Source organism: Heterodontus francisci, chromosome 13 (assembly GCF_036365525.1).
Source record: "Heterodontus francisci isolate sHetFra1 chromosome 13, sHetFra1.hap1, whole genome shotgun sequence".
Lineage (NCBI taxonomy): Eukaryota > Metazoa > Chordata > Chondrichthyes > Heterodontiformes > Heterodontidae > Heterodontus > Heterodontus francisci.
The window spans coordinates 85,078,690-85,102,082 of NC_090383.1; the positions used below are offsets into that span (position 1 = coordinate 85,078,690).

Sequence of the window (23,393 nt, forward strand, 5' to 3'; positions counted from 1 at the left end):
GGATGAGTGCGCGCTGAGGAGGGAGGAGAGTGCGCGCGAGAGAGGGAGAGTGCGCGCGAGAGAGGGAGAGTGCGCGCGAGAGAGGGGAGAGTGCGCGCGAGAGAGGGGAGAGTGCGCGCGAGAGAGGGAGAGTGCGCGCGAGAGAGGGAGAGTGCGCGCTGAGAGAGGGAGAGTGCGCCGAGAGAGGGAGAGTGCGCGCGAGAGAGGGAGAGTGCGCCGCGAGAGAGGGTCAGCGCTGCGCGAGAGAGGGAGTAGTAGCTGCGCAGAGTGCGCGCGAGAGAGGGAGAGTGTGCGCGCGCGAGAGAGGGAGAGTGTGCGCGATGCGAGGGAGAGGGGAGAGTAGCGTGCGCGCTGAGAGAGGAGAGTGCGCTGCGAGAGAGGGAGAGTAGCGCGCGAGAGAGGGAGAGTGCGCGCGAGAGAGGGAGAGTTGCGCGCGAGAGAGGGAGAGAAGTGCGCGCGAGAGATGGGAGAGTGCGCGCGAGAGTGAAAGTGCGAGAGCGCGCGCGAGAGAGGGAGAGTGTGCGCGAGCTGCGCGCGAGAGAGAGCGGAGAGTGGTGCGCGAGTGCGCGAGAGAGAGGGAGAGTGTGCGCGATGTGCGCGAGAGAGAGGGAGAGTGTGCGCGAAGTGCGCGAGAGAGAGGAGAGTGTGCGCGAGAGAGAGGAGAGTGTGCGCGAGTGCGCGAGAGAGAGGGAGAGTGTGCGTGCGCGAGAGAGAGGGAGTGTGTGCGCGATGTGCGCGAGAGAGAGGGAGAGTGTGCGCGATCGTGCTGAGAGAGGGAGAGTGTGCGCGAGTGCGCGCGAGAGGAGAGTGTGAGCGAGGTGAGCAGTGCGCGAGAGAGGAGAGTGTGAGAAAGAGAGCGACCGAGAGAGAGAACGCGAGTGAGAGAGAGAACGCGAGTGCGAGAGAGAGAAAGCTTCTTAATTTTCAATACCAGAGAGGCTATAATCAAGATTTATTACACCATTAAACAATTTCTTTGACTGAATTCAACAAGCTCTAACTTTTTCTTGCATGTTCAGCGCATGTAGATCACATAAATTACAGCAACTTCACGCTGTTCTGTGTATTTCAACGAGATACCAGTATCGCACAGCTTCTAGAGGACCAGGCCAAATCAGCCAGCATTTTATGGATTTCCACGTTTAACTGCGCACGTGCAAATCACTGGAAGTTGCTGCCCAATTTACACATTAATAATGGTGTTCGCCTCACTGTTACAAACAAAATCAATGCCTCGTGAAATACATTAGAAAAACAAGTCATATACAGCTGAGATGAGTCATCATTTATCTTTTGTTTTCTATTACCAAAGCACGTCAATATTTTAACATAACACCCATTCTGCAGGATTACTGTGCATATTTGATCACACAATACCAAAAAAATTCACTGACTGAAAGAAGTAAACAAAGTGAACAAATGTATGCCATGTGCCCCATATACTAAACTACTGCTAATTATTGAGAATGCAGTATAATGGAATACGCAGGTACACAGCACCACATAATGGATCTTTCCCCTCCCCCACCCCCTCCTTCTCCCTTATTACTAAGATCTCTATCTCAGCAGGGAACTGACAAGTCCCTTAGGGGTGATGATTTTATACTAGATATTCTCCTTGGGTTCAGTGATACTGACTGCTCCCAAAAGCAGATGTCCAATCTCTTACAAACCAGAGTGTATGATTACCTGCCTAATAGCTAGGTAAATGTAACAAGCACCTGAAGCCAAACAGAATTTGTTACTGTACTTCAGGCATCTCCTGAACTTCAGAAAGCGCTCGACATAATCTACCCGGACTCATTTTTAAATTTATAGACTGTTTTGAATAATAGATAAATGATCACCACATGATGAACAGTATACTTAGTAACTTATACCAACTTTCCTATTCTCTCTCAAAGTAAAAATAAATGTTTTTTTCTGCAGTAAGCCTCAATTTAAAATTGACACTTGAACCATGTTATTACAGACCCTTCAATTCATTTTTTTTTACTCCTCATGGCTTCAAGCAGATTAGTTTCTTGTTGCAATAAAGGGTCAAATATTGCTTCAAATTTTCTTAAACATACCTAAGAACAAAAGGAATTCAAAACAGGGAGAACTACTGGTCAGTCATTCACAATTCAAATGGCAGTTGGTTTAACAAATACAGCTGTCCATCAAATTGTAAACAACCCCACAGGATGTCCTCTAATTGAGGAAACAACCTGGTGCCTTCCCAAGAAGCCCATTGATCTGTTTGAACCACTTTAAACAACCTGAGTGAAAAAGATTAACATGTTCTGATAGCCACCAGGGACATTTGCTGGACAGTATGACACTAATAGTTTATTTACTCAACATGATTTAGCATATTAAAATCACCCAGGAACAACCTTAATGCAGAGATTGATGCCTTTGGGACACAAAGAATGCAATGCAGTATCAAATCCATCTTTTAACCTGGAGTATAATGTGGGAAAATGTGAAGTTGTCCATTTTCATAGAAAGAATTTTTTAAAAAGCATATTATCTAAATGGCGAGAGATTGCAGAGTTCTGAGATGTAGAGGGATCTGGGTGTCCTCGTGCGATGAATTGCAAAAGGGTTAGTATGCAGGTTCAGAAAGTATTTAGGAAAGCTAAGAGAATGTTATTGTTTATTGCGAGGGGAATTGAATACAAAAGTAGGGAAGTTATGCTTCAGTTATATAGAGCATTGGTGAGACCACATCTGGAGTATTGTGCACAGTACTGGTCTCCTTATTTAAGGAAGGATTTAAATACATTGGAAGCAGTTCAGTTTACTAGACTAATGACCTGGAATGGGCGGGTTGTTTTATAAGAAAAAGGTTGGACAGGCTAGGCTTGTATCCGTTGGAGTTTAGAAGAGTAAGAGGCGACTTGATTGAAAACATATAAGATCCTGAGGTGTCTTGACAGGGTGGATGTGGAAAGGATGGTTTCCTCTTGTGGGAGAATCTAGAACTAGGGGTCACTGTTTAAAATAAGGGGTCGCCCATTTAAGACAGAGACAAGGAAAAATGTTCTCTCTGAGGGTCGTGAGTCTTTGGAATTCTCTTGCTCAAAAGGTGGTGAAGCAGAGTTTTTTGAATATTTTTAAGGGAGAGGTAGATAGATTCTTGATAAGCAAGGGAGTGGAAGGTTATTGGGGGGTAGGTGGAAATGTGGAGTTGAGGTTACAATCAGATCAGCCATGATCTTGTTGAATGGCAGAGCAGGCTTGAGGGGCCGAGTGAACTACTTCTGCTCCTAATCATATGTTCGCTTAAAACTGATTTATAAATAGACAGCATAAAGAACAGATGCATGGCAGGTCATTTATTCACTTTTTTATGCAAGAAATTGAGTATTCCATCAGACTCCTGACTTGCGCCTTTTAGATGGTGGACAGGCTCCAGGGAGTCAGGAGGTGATTTACTCACCACAGAACTCCCAGCCTCTGACCTGCTCTTGTAGCTGCAGCATTTATACGGCTGGACCAGTTGAGTTTTCTAGTCGATGGCAATGCTCAGGATGTTGATGGTGGGGGAATTCAGTGATGGGTAATGCCATTTTAAAGTGAACAGCAGATGGTTAGATTCTCTCTTGTTGGAGATGGTCATTGCCCCACGAATTTACTTGCCATTTATCAGCCTCTTTCCGAATGTTGACCAGGTCTTGCTGCAAGCGGGCACAGACAGCTTCAGTTACTAAGGAATCGCCAATGGTATTGAACACTGTGCAATCATCGGTGAGCTTCCCCACTTCTAACCTTATGATGAAGGGAGGGTCATTGATGATGAAGTTGAGGATGGTTGGGCCGAGAACACTACCCTGAGGAACTCCTACTGCGATGTCCTGGGGTTGAGATGATTGGCCTCCAACAACCACTACCATTTTCCTTTGTGCTAGGAATAACACCAATCACTGGAGAGTTTTCCCCCTCATTCCCATTTACTTCAATTTTGCGAGGGCCCTTGATGCCTCAAATACTGCCTTGATGTCAAGTGCAGTAATCTCATCACACCTTTGGAATTCAGCACTTTTGTCCATGTTTGGACCAAGGCTGTAATGCGGTCTGGAGCTGAGTGGCCCTGGTGGAACCAAAACTGAGCATCAGTGAGCAAGTTGTCACTGTGAATGAGTGTCACTTGATAACGGTCAACAACACCTTCCGTCACTTTGCTGATGATTGAGAGTGGACTCGTGGGGCAGCAATTAGCCAGATTGCATTTGCCCTGTTTTTTTGTGGACGTAGGCAATTTTCCACATTGCTGGATAGATACCGGTGTTGTAACCGTACAGGAACAGCTTGGCTAGGGGCATGGTTAACTCTGGAACACAAGTCTTCAGTACTGCAGTGAGGAAGATCATCAGGGCCCTGTAGCCCTTGCTGTATCCAGTGCCTTCAGTCTTTGCTTGATATCACGTGGAGTGAATCGAATTGACTGAAGACTGGCATCTGTGATGCTGGGGGCATCCACTTGGCACTTCTGGCTATGGTCCTGGCATGCTTTCCTGCACCCCTCATTGAACCAAGGTTGATCCCCTGGCTTGATAGTATTGGTAGATGGATATGTCAGGCTATGAGATTACAGATTGTACTTGAGTACAATCGCAGCGTCCAAAAACCTGGAGCACCCTTCCGAACAGCACTGTGGGTGTACCAACACAATATGGCCTGCAGCGGTTCAAGAAGATGGTTCACCACCACCGTCTCAAGGACAATTAGGGATGGGCAATAAATGCTGGCTTAGCCAGTGACACCCACATCCCATGAAAAGAATAAAAAAAGTCACATGATGGAAAGCTAAACTGAGAATCTCACCAGCCATAATGGCAGCAACATTAAGAAAAAACTGGCAAGTGATAATGGATGCAAACGCCAAAAACAACCAAAATAGGAACATTCACTCAAGGTTGAAACAGGCAATTAACAATCAAAACAAAAATCCCCACGTGTTCAAGAGTAGAATTTCAGAGGGCATTCAAGGTCTGCCCCCTTGTGTTAAATATTAGAATTCTAGAATGTGTTCCAACTGGTCACTGGTGTTGAATGGATGAAACAAAAGTTTTCATTGGGAGTAATAATAGCTGTACCTATATATATTCAACATAAATATCATATACACTTTCTTCAAAATTATGATACAACAAAACACCAACAATATTCTTGCGTATGTACTACTGCAGAAAATTGAAGGACTAGGTACTGAAACAATATGATAAACTCTTAATTCCCTATTTATATGTAGAAGATTAAAGGTTGATTTAATTGGAAGGTTTAAGATGATTAAAGGATTTGAAAGGGTAGGTAGAGAGAAACTATTCTATCTGGTGGGGGAGTCTAGAACAAGGGGGCATAAACTTAAAATTAGAACTAGACCATTCAGGGGAGATACCAAAGCATGCAAAGGGTAGCAGAAATATGGAACCCTCTCCCCAAAAAAGCTGCTGAGGCTAGGTCAATTGAAAATGTAAAAACTGAGATTGATAGATTTTTGTTAGGCAATAAAGGTTCCATCTTTCCTTTATTTTGCAGTATGCATTTGCGTATGTTTTTGTTTAAAATGATTTTCTGAAATATATTGAATCCTAAAGCATTTCCTGAATCAGAGTTGGGGAGGATATCCTCTCTGCAATGAGTAGCAAGACTATAAATTATTTTTTATTTACAGTGCTTGCAGTTTTGTTTCATAGAATAATTTATTCCAACAGAATAAAAATTGCTCATTTTAAGGGGAGGTGGTGGCTTAGTGGTAGCAACCCAGAGACCCAGGGTAATGCTCTTGGGACATGGGTTTGAATCCCAACACGGCAGAAGATGGAATTTGAATTCAATTAATAAATCTGGAATTAAAAGCTAGTCTAATGATGGCCACGAAACCACTGTCAGTTGTCATAAAAACCTATCTGGTTCACTAATGTACCGGACGGACCACCCAGCATCGACCTAGGCACCGGAAACAACAACGGTAAACCCAGTCGTGTCGACCCTGCAAAGTCCTCCTCACTAACATCTGGGGGCTTGTGCCAAAGTTGGGAGAGCTGTCTCACAGACTAGTCAAGCAGCAGCCTGACATAGTCATACTCACAGAATCATATCTTACAGACAATGTCCCAGATACTGCCATCGCCATCCCTGGGTCTGTCCTGTCCCGCTGGCAGGACAGACCCAGCAGAGGTGGTGGCACAGTGGTATACACTCGGGAGGGAGCTGCGCTGGGAGTCCTCAACATCAACTCCAGACCTCAAAATCTCATGGCATCAGGTCAAACATGGGCAAGGAAACCTCCTGCTGATTACAACCTACCGCCCGCCTTCAACTGATGAGTCAGTACCCCTCCATGTTGAACACCAAAGCGGCAAGGGCGCAGAATGCACTCTGGGTGGGGGACTTTAATGTCCATCACCAAGAGTGGCTCAGTAGCACCATTACTGATTGACCTGGCCGAGACCTAAAGGACTGCTGGTGAGGGAACCAGCAATAGGAAAAAATATACTTGAACTCGTCCTCACCAATCTGCCTGTCGGAGATGCATCTGCCTGTGACAGTATTGGAAGGAGTGACCACTGCAGTCCTTGCGGGGACAACGTCCCGTCTTCATATTGAGGATACCCTCCATTGTGTTGTGTGGCACTACCGCCACGCTAAATGGGACAGACTCGAACAGATCTAGCAACTCAAAACTAGGCATCCATGAGGTGCTGTGGACCATCAGCAGCAGTAGAATTGTACTCAACCACAATCTGTAACCTCATGGCCCAGCATATCCCCACTCTAACAATACCATCAAGCCGGGGGGTCAACCCTGGTTCAATTAAATGAAAGTGCAGGAGGGCATGCCAGGAGCAGCACCAGGTGTACCTCAAAATGAGGTGTCAACCTGAAGCTACATCCCAGCTACTTGTGTGACAAACAGCATGTGATAAACAGAGCTAAGCGATCCCACATTCAACGGATCAGATCTACAGACCTGCCACATCCAGTCTTGAATGGTAGTGGACAATTAAACAACTAACAGGAGGAGGTGGTTACAAAAATATCCCCATCCTCAATGATGGGGGAGCCCAGCACATCAGTGCAAAAGACAAGGCTGAAGCATTTGCAACAATCTTTAGCCAGAAGTGCCGAGTGGATGATCCATCTCTGCCTCCTCCTGAAGTCCCCAGCATCACAGATGCCAGTCTCCAGGCAATTCAATTCAATTCACTCCACCCACGGAATATCAAAAAATGACTGAAGGCACTGGATACTGCAAAAGCTATGGGCCGTGACAACATTCCGAAAATAGTACTGAAGACTTGTGCTCCAGAACTTGCTACGCCCCTAGCCAAACTGTTCCAGTACAGCTACAAAACTGGCAACTACCCAGCAATGTGGAAAATTGCCCAGGTATGTCCTGTGCTTAAAAAGCAGGACAAATCCAACCTGGCCAATTGCCGCCCCATCAGGCTACTCTTGATCATCGGTAAAATGATGGAAGGTGTTGCCGACAGTGCAGTCAAGCGGCACTTGCTTAGCAATAACCTGCTCAGTGATGCTCAGTTTGGGTTCCACCAGGGCCACACAGCTCCTGACCTCAGTACAGCCTTGGTTCAAAGATGGACAAAGGAACTGAACTCTTGAGGTGAGGTGAAAGTGGCTGCCTTTGACATCAAGGCAGCATTTGACCGAATATAGCATCAAGGAGTCCTAGCAAAACTGGAATTAATGGGAATCAGGGGGAATACACTCCGCTGGTTAGAGTCATACCTAGCACAAACAAAAACGGTTGTGGTTGTTGGCGGTCAATCATCTCAGATCCAGGATATCAGGGTAGTGTCCTAGGCCCAACCACCTTCAGCTGCTTCATCAATGACCTCCCTTCAATCATAAGGTCAGAAGTGCGGATGTTCGCTGATGATTGTACAAAGTTCAGCACCATCCGCGACTCCTCAGATATGAAGCAGTCCGAATAGAAATGCAGCAAGACTTGGACAATATCCAGGCTTGGATTGATAAGTGGCAAGTAACATTCACGCCACACAAGTGCCAAACAATGACCATTTCAAACAAGAGAGAATCTAACCATCTCCCCTTGACATTCAGTGGCATTACCATTGCTGAATTCCCCCCACTATCAACATCCTGGGAGTTATCATTGACCAGAAACTGAACTGGAGTAGCCATATAAATAACGTGGCTACAAGAACAGGTCAGACGCTAGGAATCCTGTGGCGAGTAACTCACCTCCTGACTTCCCAAAGCCTGTCCACCATCTACAAGGCACAAGTCAGGAGTGTGATGGAATACTCTCCACTTGTCTGGATGGGCGCAGCTCCAACAACACTCAAGAAGCTCAACACCATCCAGGACAAAGCAACTCACCATCCATAAACATTCACTCCCTCCACCACTGACGCAGAGTGGCAGCAGTGTGTACCATCTACAAGATCCACTGCAGCAACGCACCAAGGCTCCCTCGACAGCACCTTCCAAACCCACGACCTCTCCCACCTAGAAGGACAAGGGCAGCAGATACATGGGAACACCACCACCTGCAAGTTCCCCTCCAAGCCATACACTATCCTGACTTGGAACTATATCACTGTTCCTTCACTGTCGCTGGGTCAAAATCCTAGAGCTCCCTTCCTAACAGCACTGTGGGTGTACCTACCCCACATGGACTGCAGCAGTTCAAGGCGGCGGCACACCACCACCTTCTCAAGGACAATCAGGGATGGGCAATAAATGCTGTCCTAGCTAGCGATTCCCACATCCCATGAATGATTTTTTTAAAAATTATTGTTGCACTAAAATGCCACTAATATTCCCAAAAGAGGTAATGCTCCAAAAATGGAAATACACAGTAATACAACAACTAGAAATACAAGCTATGGCTGTTTTAAAATGGCATCATAGACAAAAGTTACATTAAAGTAATGCCGCTAGGAACAGCATAAATGTTAATCTACAGGATTATTTCAGCTCTCTGAACAATGTATAAAGTACTTGAACACTAAAATAATTTTATGAAGAAGGATATTTGCACTCAAAAGTGGAATAATTTCCTCTTTCAGCTATCCAGCTGTTTGCATTAAGCAGTTGCAGGTTAAGTGCAGCAAGACTGCATGCAGAGAAAAGCATTTTAAAACCTCAGAGTAATATGCCGCATCTCTAGCCTTAGAAGAGTGTACAAGTATGATATTTTTTCAGTTACCATACCAGCAATCCTATATGAGTGGGGCTGTTAACAAGCATGTTTGTGCTCTAGTCGTACACCCACTTCAAACACAACTGGTTCTGGAGGGACAATACATTGCTCGTAATGCTAACTGATGATGCCAATCTGAACAGTGTATTCACCACTGCCGAGCTTTCCTTGAGTGGATGACTAATTCATGCATACTTGTCACTCGGCTCTACCTCTTCACTTTCAATACTTTTTGCAGTGACAGCAGATAAGCCTCTCTCATCTGTAAGGTTACTGCAGGTTGTGACATAGCTTTTGACATTAACATGTGCAACAATGCTGTCTGCATGTCGGATTGTCATATTCTTATTTACATCCTTACTGGCTCACTCATTTAAATCCTCCTTCATGGAAGGAATCTCTGCTGCTGTTGCTTTGCATGCAAAACTGGAGTGGTGGATAAGAGTTTTGGGGCAGTCACCTCATTCCAGGTATGGCTCTAGGTTGCTAATGTCACCTATTGTTCTCTCTGTAGACATGATCACATTCTCAATTGGTGGCACTCATATCGAGCCTTGAAATTTCCTTACCATTTGGTTCATAGACTGAGTGTGGCTCGTCATGTTTGAGCGCATGTATGCTATTTTCACTGCTGTATAGCAACATCAAATTAATTATCTGACCACTCATTTATCTGCTGTATGTGCCTACTAAACAATTACTACACTTCTCAACTAATTCATTCGCTCAAAAGCACTTTGGGAATGTCCTGAGGATAAGAAAAGCACAACATAAATGAAAGTTCTACTTCTCTTTGTAGTGGAAAAAGAAAAGTCTGCTGTTCCACTGTTCCCAGCAGTTCAGGCAACAACTGAAAATATTTAAAATAAGTGCTCATATTATTTCTAGTAAAGAGTGAGGAATGCGTCAGCAGTATAGACCCTTGCTAAGTTTCCTTTACAGATGCTGGCCAACTTGTGTACTTACAGCCTCTTCTGTGCTTATTTCAGATTTCCAAGCGTTTGGTTTTCTTTTTCATCTATCCTCTAAAATGTTTTGGACTACTTATTTTGATCCTACAGATTAAATATTAACCGGACGGCCACAAACTAGCCAGTATACTTGTTTGCAATTTTGTTTTCTGGTTTAATTTAACATTCTTACTTCTGGAGACTTTGTACACCTCGTGAAAGGAATAGAAGTGGAATCCGACAGTAATGGTCAGGTAGAAGGCGAGCTCGCAGGGCGGCAGAGATGCTGCTCTGCTGCAGCGCATCGCTCTGTAAACACCGGTCACACACAGACTGGAAGTCAGCTGCAAAACAAAAACACAGCAAACAACAGGCTCGTCAAAGGTGAGCGCTTTAGGCCAGGCAACAGGAACCGCAGTAACCCCGGGAACCTCACCTTTACCCCCCAAGCCTCGCTGCAGCTCCGGGCGGCTCAGCTTGTGCTTGTGTGTAAATCCCGATCAGCCGACAGATGATGTTTCTCTCCGAAAGCTGATTACCGTTGCACCGTTACAAACCGACGGTTGCAGCCCAGAATAGGTTCCGGAGGGAAACCGCATGCGCTCCTAGAAAGTTCTTGCAGTTTGTTTGCTCCGAGTCTGAAGATTTGACAATATTAGTTTGGCCTAATGTGTCCTAGTAAATTAGAAAAGTGTACATTCTAAGGGCTCCAGGGCTATGTGTTTTTTTTTCAAAAATAAGACTCTTGAGATTTCAGTTGGTACATTTTTCACTAGAATTTATTATATTCCAAATATAAGGAGGTAGATTATTTTCTTCTTCAGTTCTGGATAGGCAAAGAAATCAGGTTTGCAGCTGCATGTAATATTCAGTATTTAATAACGGTCACCCAAACGTGGGAAAGTATTATAATAAGGGGCAAATTACGAGACGACAGGGTTAAATTTTAAAGCACCACGAAGTGGTTAACTGTATTGGTCAAAGTGGAAATTTAAAAATGTCAATTTTCAAGATTTTTGTATCTTAAGCCGAATTTACAACTTCTCTTCACCCCTAGTTGAGGCAAACACCAGCAGCATAAATGGCCCTCGCATCCACCCTAATTATTTAAATGACCTTACGTCCAGAATCTGAGATGAATAGATAGCAAGCACACCAAAAGACCAAGAAGGTAATTAAGGAAGACTCAGAGATAGAGGCCTTGTGGTTACTGTTCAGCAGTGGTAGGTGCCTGCAGGTTAACAGAAGGGCCACGGCAGGTACAGCAAAAAAAAAAGGCTAAAATGTTTATTTCTTCAGAATGGCAACTGTTTCAGTCTTTGTGCTTTCTCCTGCTATTTTTTTTTTACCCATTTTAAAAAGGTCCCAATGGATTTTTCATTGGGCATACCACTGCCCTGAATTTTTATGCTATTGGGTCATTTCAGAGGACATTAGTCAATGAGCTGTACATAGCTGCAACTCAAAAATCACAGATGCACTGCTTGATTCAGATGCATTATCCAGGTCACATATGTATTGCTTGCTCTCCATAGATAACTGGCAATAGTACAGCAATGCACTGTTAGTTTACGGGGTGATGGGATTTCCCAGCATATGAAGGAGCCATAGATTTCACTCACATCCCATCATCTACATCAAGAGGAAAGGATCCCACTTGCTCCATGCCCCACTAGCTTGTGACCAGCAGCATCACATCACACAAATACATACTCTCTTTTTTGGCAGCATCCAAATTCCTTCATTTTAAGCCATCTCGCATGCCTGAACATTTTCCACTAGAAAGGCAAATGTCTACATGACACCAATAAAATTTCCAAGGACACTAGTGTAAGGAAATAATTAATCAGACTGTCCTGAAGTCTTCTAATATTGTACTATTACTATCTCTTTATATTGTAGTAATGTTAATGGTCTCTCCCGAGACGCCCACAAGGCAGTGGGGTTGTTAGGGCCCCTACACAGGTGTAGGATGATGCCGGTGGGAGGAGGGGATGCGAGGGCGAGGGGGAGGAGGGGATGCGAGGGGGAGGGGGAGGAGGGGATGCGAGGGGAGGGGATGGGAGGAGGAGGGGAGGGGATGCGAGGAGGAGGGGAGGGGATGTGAGGGGGAAGGGGAGGAGGGGATGCGAGGGGGACGGGGAGGGGGGGATGCGAGGGGGAGGGGGGGATGCGAGGAGGAGGGGATGCGACGGGGAGGGGGAGCTGGGAAGGAGGCTGTGGGGGGGGGGGTGCAGGGGAAGGGGGTGTGGGGAGAAGATGGTGCGAGGGGGGGTGCCGGGTCGGGGATGTGAGGGGGTGAGCTGAGAGGGTGGAGCAGGGAAGGGGAAAGGGGGGGAAAGCGGGTGCAGGTAATAAGCCATTTCCTCAGTGTCCACCATCGACGTCCGGAACGCTCATCCACGTACTTCGGGAGGTGAAGCATCTTTTGGCAGACTTACAAAGGTGATTATATTCGCTAAGGGTTTTTTGATGTGGTTTATATAAAGGCATACAGCATTGCCGGCAGTGCGCTGCAGATGCTCTCCGAGCCATCTCCCGCGGGCGCTTTGAAGTTGCGGCCGGGAAGCCGTTCGTGGATTTTTTTGGGTGTTCGGGGCACCTTTTCTCAAGACTTCCCCAGGGTCCCGCTGCTCCTCTTCACCTCAATGGACTTACCGCACACCGTGGCTGCAGACACTCTGGGCAGTGAAGACATCAGGATCGGAGATTAAAGTATCGACAGCTGTGCTCTTCAGTTTCGTCCAGATCAATTTCGTTGAGAAAACAAAGAGCAGGTGTGGCTGGGGGAGGGCAGTGGGCCCAGGTAACATAAACTAAACTAACTGTTAGCTTTTAGTTAGGGCTAAAATGAACTGATTTAAAGAGCCAGGGGAGTTTAAACAGTTTAAGAGGGTAGATTGGGGGAGAAAACACTAAGAATGGGAGCAGATGGCCATGGATAGAGTTCAACAGCAAGGGAGCTTCCGAGGGAGCTTCCAGCCCAGGAGCCATCTTGCAGCAGTACATTAAAACAAAGGTGACCGCAGTGACTGCAACAACTACCGTGGAATCTCCCTGCTCAGCATAGTGGGGAAAGTCTTTGCTCGAGTCGCTCTAAACAGGCTCCAGAAGCTGGCCGAGCGCGTCTACCCTGAGGCACAGTGTGGCTTTCGTGCAGAGAGATCGACCGTTGACATGCTGTTCTCCCTTCATCAGATACAGGAGAAATGCCGCGAACAACAGATGCCCCTCTACATTGCTTTCATTGATCTCACCAAAGCCTTTGACCTCGTCAGCAGAAGTGGTCTCTTCAGACTACTAGAAAAGATTGGATGCCCACCAAAGCTACTAAGTATCATCACCTCATTGCATGACAATATGAAAGGCACAATTCAACATGGTGGCTCCTCATCAGAGCCCTTTCCTATCCTGAGTGGCGTGAAACAGGGCTGTGTTCTCGCACCCACACTTTTTGGGATTTTCTTCTCCCTGCTGCTTTCACATGCGTTCAAGTCCTCTGAAGAAGGAATTTTCCTCCACACAAGATCAGGGGGCAGGTTGTTCAACCTTGCCCGTCTAAGAGCGAAGTCCAAAGTACGGAAAATCCTCATCAGGGAACTCCTCTTTGCTGATGATGCTGCTTTAACATCTCACACTGAAAAGTGCCTGAACAGTCTCATCAACAGGTTTGCGGCTGCCTGCAGTGAATTTGGCCTAACCATCAGCCTCAAGAAAACGAACATCATGGGGCAGGACGTCAGAAATGCTCCATCCATCAATATTGGCAACCACGCTCTGGAAGTGGTTCAAGAGTTCACCTACCTAGGCTCAACTATCACTAGTAACCTGTCTCTAGATGCAGAAATCAACAAGCGCATGGAAAGGCTTCCACTGCTATGTCCAGACTGGCCAAGAGAGTGTGGGAAAATGGCGCACTGACACGGAACACAAAAGTCCGAGTGTATCAAGCCTGTGTCCTCAGTACCTTGCTCTATGGCAGCGAGGCCTGGACAACGTATGTTAGCCAAGAGCGACGTCTCAATTCATTCTATCTTCGCTGCCTCCGGAGAATACTTGGCATCAGGTGGCAGGACCGTATCTCCAACACAGAAGTCCTCGAGCCGGCCAACATCCCCAGCTTATACACACTACTGAGTCAGCGGCGCTTGAGATGGCTTGGCCATGTGAGCCGCGTGGAAGATGGCAGGATCCCCAAAGACACATTGTGCAGCGAGCTCGCCACTGGTATCAGACCCACCGGCCGTCCATGTCTCCGCTTTAAAGACGTCTGCAAACGCGACATGAAATCCTGCGACATTGATCACAAGTCGTGGGAGTCAGTTGCCAGCGTCCGCCAGAGCTGGTGGGCAGCCATAAAGACGGGGCTAAAGTGTGGCGAGTCGAAGAGACTTAGTAGTTGGCAGGAAAAAAGACAGAGGCGCAAGGGGAGAGCCAACTGTGTAACAGCCCCGACAAACAAATTTCTCTGCAGCACCTGTGGAAGAGCCTGTCACTCTAGAATTGGCCTTTATAGCCACTCCAGGCGCTGCTTCACAAACCACTGACCACCTCCAGGCGCCTATCCATTGTCTCTCGAGATAAGGAGGCCAAAGAAGAAATGTTAATGGTTAGTCTTTGTATGTTAATCAGGAAATTTTAAGGCAATTTAAAGTACCACAGGGCTATTGGGCCAAGACTGATCCTGCAGAAACTGTCAGTTATAGGATGAAGTAATAACAGACTTAATTAAAGCAGAGATCTTTAATTATTTCATAACGAGGACTGGAAAATAAGTTAGTTTGGCATTGGAAAAACATCTGGGCATACCTTTTTAATTGGTAGGAAAAGTACAAAAACAAAGACAGACTTAAAATTAAAGGTTTTACCTGGTAAATTTTAATTATATGGAACAAAAATGAAACTATCGATAAGATTTTAAAAACTTGTTGAGTAAATAAATCTAGCTATTTATAAAGGATAAATCATTTAAATTCTTCTTATATGGAAATTGTATTTTAACTGTTACATGATTATGTCATACAGAATTATGTAGATTGTCACATAGAGTGAGTAAGATAAAAGTAAAGAAATCAGTTGTTTATAATGAGCATTTTGGTTCATTAAGACCTAAGATACTGACCTCAGAACTGTTACGTGTTTGAGTCCCCAACCAACCATCATTAAGTATGGTTGCAAGTATTAGCTTTTAAGTGTATGCTTAAGTACTCTTACATGTGCTGTATTGTTAGTGCCAAGTTGTGCGATGTGGGTGGTTCCCACTGTTCAACCCCCCATCTGACCACAGCAAGTCTGTTTTATTATTAGGGTTTAATCTCTTGGTATTTTATTTTTCAAATAAACAGACAGCGACAGGTTTCCTTGTAGGTTTAAAAAAACAGAAAGTTAGTTGTTTATTGATCAATACGCCTTATCCTGAAATTGTCGCAACCGCAACCATTCACGCATTCGCTCGTGTGCGTGCACACACACAAGCACACAAGAAGAGACAGATAGAGGGAGAAAAGGGGAAAGTAATTTTTAGTCAGGGGAGGTCACAATAAATCTGTTGAATTCTCTTGGAAATCAAAGTCTCGATGGCTGCAGGCCTGAGATGATTGTAGGTTTCTCTCTTGATTGAAAGTTCAGTTGAAGACGGTGGATCACTTCTGTTTCACTGTTGTATAGTGCAGATGCAGGATTGCACAGCAGGACACATGCCTTCTGGATTGCTAGAAAACAAGCTGCTGGATGTTGCTTCTCTCTTTCTCTGGCATCTCTCTCTCTCTAGGCTATCTTTTCTCAGGTGAAGCTGTGTTGCTTCTCACCTCCTGATAGCTGAGAAGTCTCTTCCCTATGGTGATTGCACAATGTCCCAGGACACGGCTACTTCACACCTTCGTTGTTTCAGGAGAAGGCAATCAATTCTGGAACATTTTAGGATGGTGTGCAATTGACACCTCTTAGCTTTGAAGATTTCTCCTTTGTCCTTGTCTGACCGTTTGAATACACAAAGGCCAATCCCCTTTTTCTTCGGTGGCCATTTTGGACCATTGTTCACTTTTTAAAATAAAGGGTTCATTTTTAAAAGTTAGCTTTTTATAACTCTTCAGATTTAGTCCATAATTTGCATCCCCGCACTTCTGGTGTGCGTGACAGTATACTTAATAAATCTATGACACTAGATTTCCAATATTCAAGAGCCTTATTGAAAACCTTAAGCAAACACTGGCTGAGTTCTGCAATGACAAGAAATAAAAACAGAAAATGCTGGAAATACTTGGCAGGTCTAGCAGCATCTGCGGAGAGAGAAACGGAGTTAACAGCAGGAATTTCGATTCCCATCGGTGGCGGGACCAGAGGGGGAAGATCCAAAAATTGTCATTGGAGAGCACTGTGCCAGGTTCCCGGCATGTTCCCACTTCTGGGCCATTTTCGTTCCGGGATGACCAGGAGGTGAGTGGGGGTGGGGTTGGTGGGGTGGGTAGCCTATTAGGACAACTTAATGGCCTATTCAGGCCACTTGGACTTACGCACACCCCTCCCCCCCACCTGAGGCCGAAACACGGCCAGGGATGGAGGCTGCCTCCCGGCAGCAGACTGGCAACAAGGGGAGGGAGGCCAGCGTTCCATCCCGCTAGGAACCCCCTCCACCCGCTATGGTCATCCAGTGAAGGAGCTGTCCCTCCATATCGACAGACTGGCAGCTGTGGCCTTTTTAAATTAAAATTTTCTTACCCTCACTTCAGAGTGTTCTTCCATTGTGAGGTGTCCTCCCTCTCTCTTACATGCATAGGCATCTTTCTGCTGCTGTATGGTCAGCCTGGCTTTGTCTCATTCTGCCACATGTGCAGGCCTCTACAGGGCTGGGGCTGGTGTAAGGGATCATTTATGCTGCTATCCTGAGAGACAACAGTATTAAGTGATTGTATTTCTGCTACATCATTAGGACTAGGCACTGGCTCTGCATGGCCACTAATCCATGGAAACCAAACCTCTTGGACATTAGTGATAAACTCTGGAGGCTTTTAATCTTGTACTAATATTCTGATAAAATTTGAAAGTGGTTGTAAATAGCAAAGATGTTTAAAGTGCTGCATTTTTGGAAGGTGTGATTGCCGTCTTTATCTTCCCTGTCAAGCAAGGTCATTAAACTTGTTGTGTAATGAATGGCCATGCATGGGTTGATTTAGGTGTCACTTACTGCTGTGACCACCTCCTTTCCAGTGGGCCTTGAGCGCTTTCTCCTCACAGTCCGTAAAGAAGGCCTTTCTCATTAGCTTTATTTGGACCAGCCACACTTCGCTGCGTACCGCCAAAGGCATAGAGGCTCCATCCTCTCAAACATTGTCCACTGATTTGTAAGTCTACTTCAAATCCAAAGAAATAGTCTTCTAATGATGATTGGCCCTTCAAAGTGCTGCTTCAGTCAGTGGCAGGAATACCACCAGAAGTTTGCCTAAATTGTTTAAATAAACCTGACCCTAAAAATTTAGTGGAGTCAGGGTGGTTGAGAGTCATTCCTTTGCCACACTGCCAGCTAATACTGATCCCCTTGCAAATATGCTGTGTTATTTATTTACTTTTAGACAAGATGCCTTGAGGGAGGAATTCAACTCATGGCCGACCATATTGCGCCTGAATTTCGGGTCACCAGCAGCTGAAAAATCAGGAGGGGCACCTCTCTTCCACTTTGATGCCCAAAGCCCATTGGATGCAATATTTAGGCAGGACTATAAAGAGGGGCATCAGCCTGCCCACCTGAAATAGGTGTAAGCCCCTTAAATTTGCAAATCTGGGTTTCTTCTGATGCAAATTACATATGTGCAGAGAGAATGAAAACACACAATATGATATAGATATTAAGTAAATTAATCTGTATCATCATTTTCCAGTTATCCTGCTGCCTACAGTGGTGCAGGCACAAGTTATTTAAATAAGATGGTTGGATCTGATGAAATTGATTCATTTTTATAGATGAATTAAATTGTTGCAAGGTAAGTGTGTTAGGAAGGTTATAAATCACCTAAATATTAAGTTCCCTCCAAGATCTCTGTGTTCCTCCAATTCTGACCTCTTTAGCATCCCGATTTTCTTTGCTTCACCAGTGGCAGCCATGCTTTCAGCCATCTAGGCCCTAAGCTCTGGAATTCCCTCTCTAAGCCTCTTTGCCACTCTACCTCTCCTCTTTATAACCCACCTCTTTGACCAAGCTTTTGGACATCTTCCCTAATATCTCATCATGTGGCTCGGTGTCAAATTTTGTCTAATAACTCTCCTGCCATAGCACTTTGGGACATTTTTAATATGTTAAATGTACTGCATAAATGCAAGTTGTTGTTGCTAATTTCAAATTTGTTAGTAAGGAGCGTGCTCAAATAGAAACCAGGTACAACTGTACAAGGAATTCCAAAATATCCGACAAGTCACCCAGATCGTTGTTGCTGAAATTCTACTGAACAATTTAAGGTAAGGTTAGGTTATATGCACACTCCTGGTTAGAGAATGATGTATAGATAATATGAATTTAAAATGGGAAACAATATCTCTCAGCAGCTAGCTATTGTGTTGTGCACATTATATAAAGGGTTCTGTTATAAAACATACAATTAAAAATTAATTCCACCCTCTCCCCCAGGCAAACCTAAGCATTCTGCATTATGTTTATACTGGGAACAGCATGACCAATTGACACTTTTATCCTCTGACTATTTGTCTCATTTTCAGTAATTGTCCACCAGGAGGCCACAGACACCATGAATTTCTAGTTACCTAACAGGAATGTTCAAGCTCTTGAAGGTGGTTGCTCTTAAAAAGTATATTGCAAACATGGTTATACTTAGCTTTTGCATGAACATCTTGGGTATCACACTGAGCAGAATCTTAACCTGAACAGCCATTTCACTAATTTGGCTACAACAGCAAGGCAGAGACTGGGTAGTCTACACCAAGTGGCTCATCTCATGATATTTCGTCTGGATGAGTGCACCTGGAACAATGCTCAAGAAGCTCAACACCAGCCAGGCAGAGCAGTTCACTTGATTGATGACCTTGTCATTGGCCTCACTATCTGCCCCTGCCCACCACCAACACACTGTGGCTGCAGTATGTACTGCATATAGGATGCACTGTAGTAACTCACAAGCTTACTTCAACAGCTCCTCACAGTCCCACAACCTGTACCACCAAGAGAAGCAAGAGCAAGGGAACACCTTTAAAAAAAAAAGGGGCGGCACAGTGGCGCAGTGGTTAGCACCGCAGCCTCACAGCTCCAGTGACCTGGGTTCGCTTCTAGGTACTGCCTGTGCGAGTTTGCAAGTTCTCCCTGTGACCGCGTGGGTTTCCACCCACAGCCAAAGACTTGCAGGTTGATAGGTAAATTGGCCATTGTAAATTGCCCCTAGTGTAGGTAGGTGGTAGGAGAATGGTGGGCATGTGGGGTAGGGAATATGGGATTAGTGTAAATGGGTGGTTGTTGGTCGGCACGGACCCGGTGGGCCGAAGGGTCTGTTTCAGTATTGTATCTCTCTATGACTCTATGATCATCACCTTCAAGTCACACAGCATCCTGACTTGAGCATGTACCACTGTCCTTCATTGCCACTGGGTCAAAAACTTGCAGTTTCTAACGAACACCTTTGTGGGATCACCATCAGCACAGGGACTACAGTGATTCAAGGAGAAGGCTCACTTTCTCAGGGAAACTAAGAAGGACATTAAAATGTAGCATCATCCACATTCCATGAACAAATTTAAAATGTGTTTATGGACTACATTTATAGCCATATAATTCCATTTTTCCCTGCTGCATTTGCACATGTTACGGTAATTTGCATCCTTGCCAGTGGTTCCATCTGTTCTGTTCCAGCTTTTAAGAGCAAGATTTGCCATGGCTATTTTTCATTTGATGAAAGAAATATTTTCAGGCTTCAATGTAAATACAGTACAAAATAATAGTCCAGTCACAGTCTTCATCAAACTGTGGTTGCAGTGTACAGTACCATAGCAGATCAATTAAACTGGAAAAGAGGGTCTGCCTCTCATTCACAAAGCTTTGCCAGATCTTGCAAAATGCAGTTTTTTTATTTAAAAGCTGGCACAACTGTATGCAGACATATTTACTTATTTGAAAAAGGCAAAATATTTCTGGTTGTTGTATGTTATATCGTATTTTTTTTTTAATTGCTACATAGCAAAAACAATTCTCAGATCGGAGACCATTGGTTATTTTAATGCTTCAGTTGAATAATGAAAGAAAGTTGCACAGACTTAATTCATAGAATGCAGTATGGCTCAGAGGTTCTATCCAAATTTTCATTATAATATGATGGAGCACAGTAGAAAGGGTGAATGCTGGCTAAATGGATAAGCTAGCTATATATTATCAAAATCTTGCAGAAGGTGCACACTTCCTGTCCACAAAATGATTTTCTGTTGTTACAATTATTGCTCACACTTTTCTGGCAGTGTTTACTTGTAAAGGGCGGCATTTTGGCGCAGTGGTTAGCACCGCAGCTTCACAGCTCCAGCGACCCGGTTTCAATTCTGGGTACTGCCTGTGTGGAGTTTGCAAGTTCTCCCTGTGTCTGCGTGGATTTTCTCCGGGTGCTCCGGTTTCCTCCCACAAGCCAAAAGACTTGCAGGTTTGTAGGTAAATTGACCATTATAAATTGCCCCTAGTATAGGTAGGTGGTAGGGAAATATAGGGACAGGTGGGGATGTAGTAGGAATATGGGATTAGTGTAGGATTAGTATAAATGGGTGGTTGATGGTCGGCACAGACTCAGTGGGCCGAAGGGCCTGTTTCAGTGCTGTATCTCTAAACTAAACTAAACTTTACCATCGTAAATGGCTATGTCAACTTTTCCTGTTCAATTTTGCTATGTTAACTTGTCACAATGTAGTTATAGCCTCTGGCCACTAATTTGCTCTGTTGGGATAAGTTTCTGAAGACTCTTTCCTATTTCTGTAACAATCTTGTGCAGAATAAAAACTTGTATTCATAAACTGATCATGGACAACATCACAGGCAATTCACTAGGGCGTTATCAACAATCTTGCATATAGTATATAGTTCATGTACACATTAACCTTACTACATGAGCCATGCTTTTATAATGGAAAAACTTATGTCAAAATGTAACAATGGAAAAAAAACCTGTGTCAACTTGTTGTCATCACAGTTTGTTGAAGGACCAAATTAGGCGCTCAAAATGCTTTTCCTCAGTAACTGACATTTCTAATGTCTAAAATAAGGTTTCAAACAAAATGGAAACAATAATTCACAAAAACATGATTAAATTTACCTATTGAATCATACCTTTTAATACCTTAAATACTCCCAAAAATCTGGGCTTTGACTGGATACTTTTGTTTCATAACATTTGTAAAGAGCATTCAAACTCATTTTGCAGAATTTCCTGGAATACAATCTGTGCATAAACAGACATTGAAGGGTAGGAAGGTGTGCCCACCCACCAGAAAACCTGAGGACTTGAGAGCTTCTTTGCTTTTCACTAGAGACTTTGAAAGAAAATGAAGGTTGAGCTCTTTAAGCTTTTATCAGGCATGTTTGGCATTGTAATTTTATTAACAAATGTCATTTTCTATTGTACTGAGTAAGACTACTGTAAGACTGTGATCAGCAGATCATAGTTCCTTTGTTAGTTACAAATGAAGAAAACTGATTAGATTTCTTTTTCATCATTGACCCCTTTATTTTGACTACTTATAGTTAAAAATTCTGTCTCTTCCAAACTATTTTTGTGGCTTATGGATTTTATTAACCATAAAAACAGCATAAACAATCATTTTTGAGCATTTTGTGGTAATTTTTATTTATTTATGGAAATTGGTGTTCATTAGAAAACTCACTAACAACGCCCTAAAGGATACATTTGCTGCTTCTACACTCCTAGAAAATGGGGAGACCAAAGGCTTGATTTTCAATCCAGGGTCGGGAACCCGAAGCCCAGCTCATTTCTGGGTCCCGACCCCACACAGCATCCGCATTTTTGAAATGGAAAGCCACTAATTGGGCCGATTTTGAGCTTGGCACCCAATTAGTGGCGCTGGACACTGCATGGAGGCAGGAGCTGGCTCTACATTGGAATGCTCAGAGGCAGATGGCAGCCGTGACAGGGCTTGCCATTGCCTTACACAATGGAGCGGGCAGGTGATCAGAAGGCCAGCAGTGTCACTGGGCCTACAAGTGGCCAAACGGAAGGCACTTGACCCTCTATTTTTGAATAACCCTTCTTTTCACTTACTTTTACCCATCAGCAACAGCACTTTATGGCGTCCCACAGTGCTGCTGACATGTGAGCACCTACGAGCCCCAGACACTGCGTTCTCCCCGTCCCTGGCGATTGAAAATTTCAAACTGCTCCTCTGAAGCATTTTAATAAGCTTAGCAATGATCTCAACTACTACTTAATTGGAGGCATGCGGGTTTGCTGATCTCCCACCCCCACTCCCCCCAACTCTCCCTCTGAAACTTACTTTGTATTCTGGAGGCGTCGGAATCCAGTGACGCCTTCCAGGAACATGATTGGTGATGCATGCCCCCACCTGTGCTTGCCCCCAAGGCCAATTGAAAATTCAGGCCCACATATCCGGAAATTGTGCATCACATTTTACATCCATTAGAATTAAGAAGCACAAAATATAGGCTTGCATGCTTTAAGGCAGTAAGGTAAAAACAAGCACAGGAGGTGTAATACCTGCCCATTTACCTCCTGTCTCCTCACATCCAAGGCCCCAAACACTCCTTTCAGGTGAAGCAGCGATTTACTTGTACTTCTTTCAATGTATTATTCGCTGCTCACAATGTGGTCTGCTCTACATTGGGGAGACCAAATGGAGACTGGCTGACTGCTTTGCGGAACACCTCCGCTCAGTCTGAAAGCATGACCCCGAGCTTCCAGTTGCTGGCCATTTCAACACACCCCCCTGCTCTCATGCTGACAGCTCTGTCCTGGGATTGCTGCAGTGTTTCAGTGAACATCAAGGCAAGCTCGAAGAACATCATCTCATTTACCAATTAGGCACGCTACAGCCTGCCAGACTGAACATTGAGTTCAATAATTTCAGAACATGACGGGCTCTCCCATTTTACTTTATCTTTAGTTACTTTTTATTTTTATTTTATTTTTTGTGTTTATTTTATTTTAGTTTGTTCAGTTTGTTTCTACTGTGATTGTGGCTGTTTAGTTTTCAGTCCATTAACACCCTATCTGTACTATGCTTTGTCTTTCAACACACCATTAACATATTGTTTGCCT

At 44.5% G+C, this 23,393-nt stretch overlaps 1 protein-coding gene across 2 annotated transcripts in view; it reads right to left on the reverse strand.

Moving 5' to 3' along the window:
- Nucleotides 1-10,671, reverse strand: part of hhat (hedgehog acyltransferase) — a 301,307-nt gene extending 290,636 nt beyond the window's left edge. For both annotated transcript variants that reach the window (XM_068045095.1, XM_068045098.1), the window contains exons 1-2: nucleotides 10,568-10,671; nucleotides 10,325-10,475 (exon numbers count right to left, since the gene is read on the reverse strand). In XM_068045095.1, the coding sequence (XP_067901196.1) occupies nucleotides 10,325-10,436 (112 nt within the window). In that variant the 5' untranslated portion in view covers nucleotides 10,437-10,475; nucleotides 10,568-10,671. The remainder of the gene's footprint in view (nucleotides 1-10,324; nucleotides 10,476-10,567) is intronic.
- Between the last annotated feature and the right edge of the window lie 12,722 nt (nucleotides 10,672-23,393).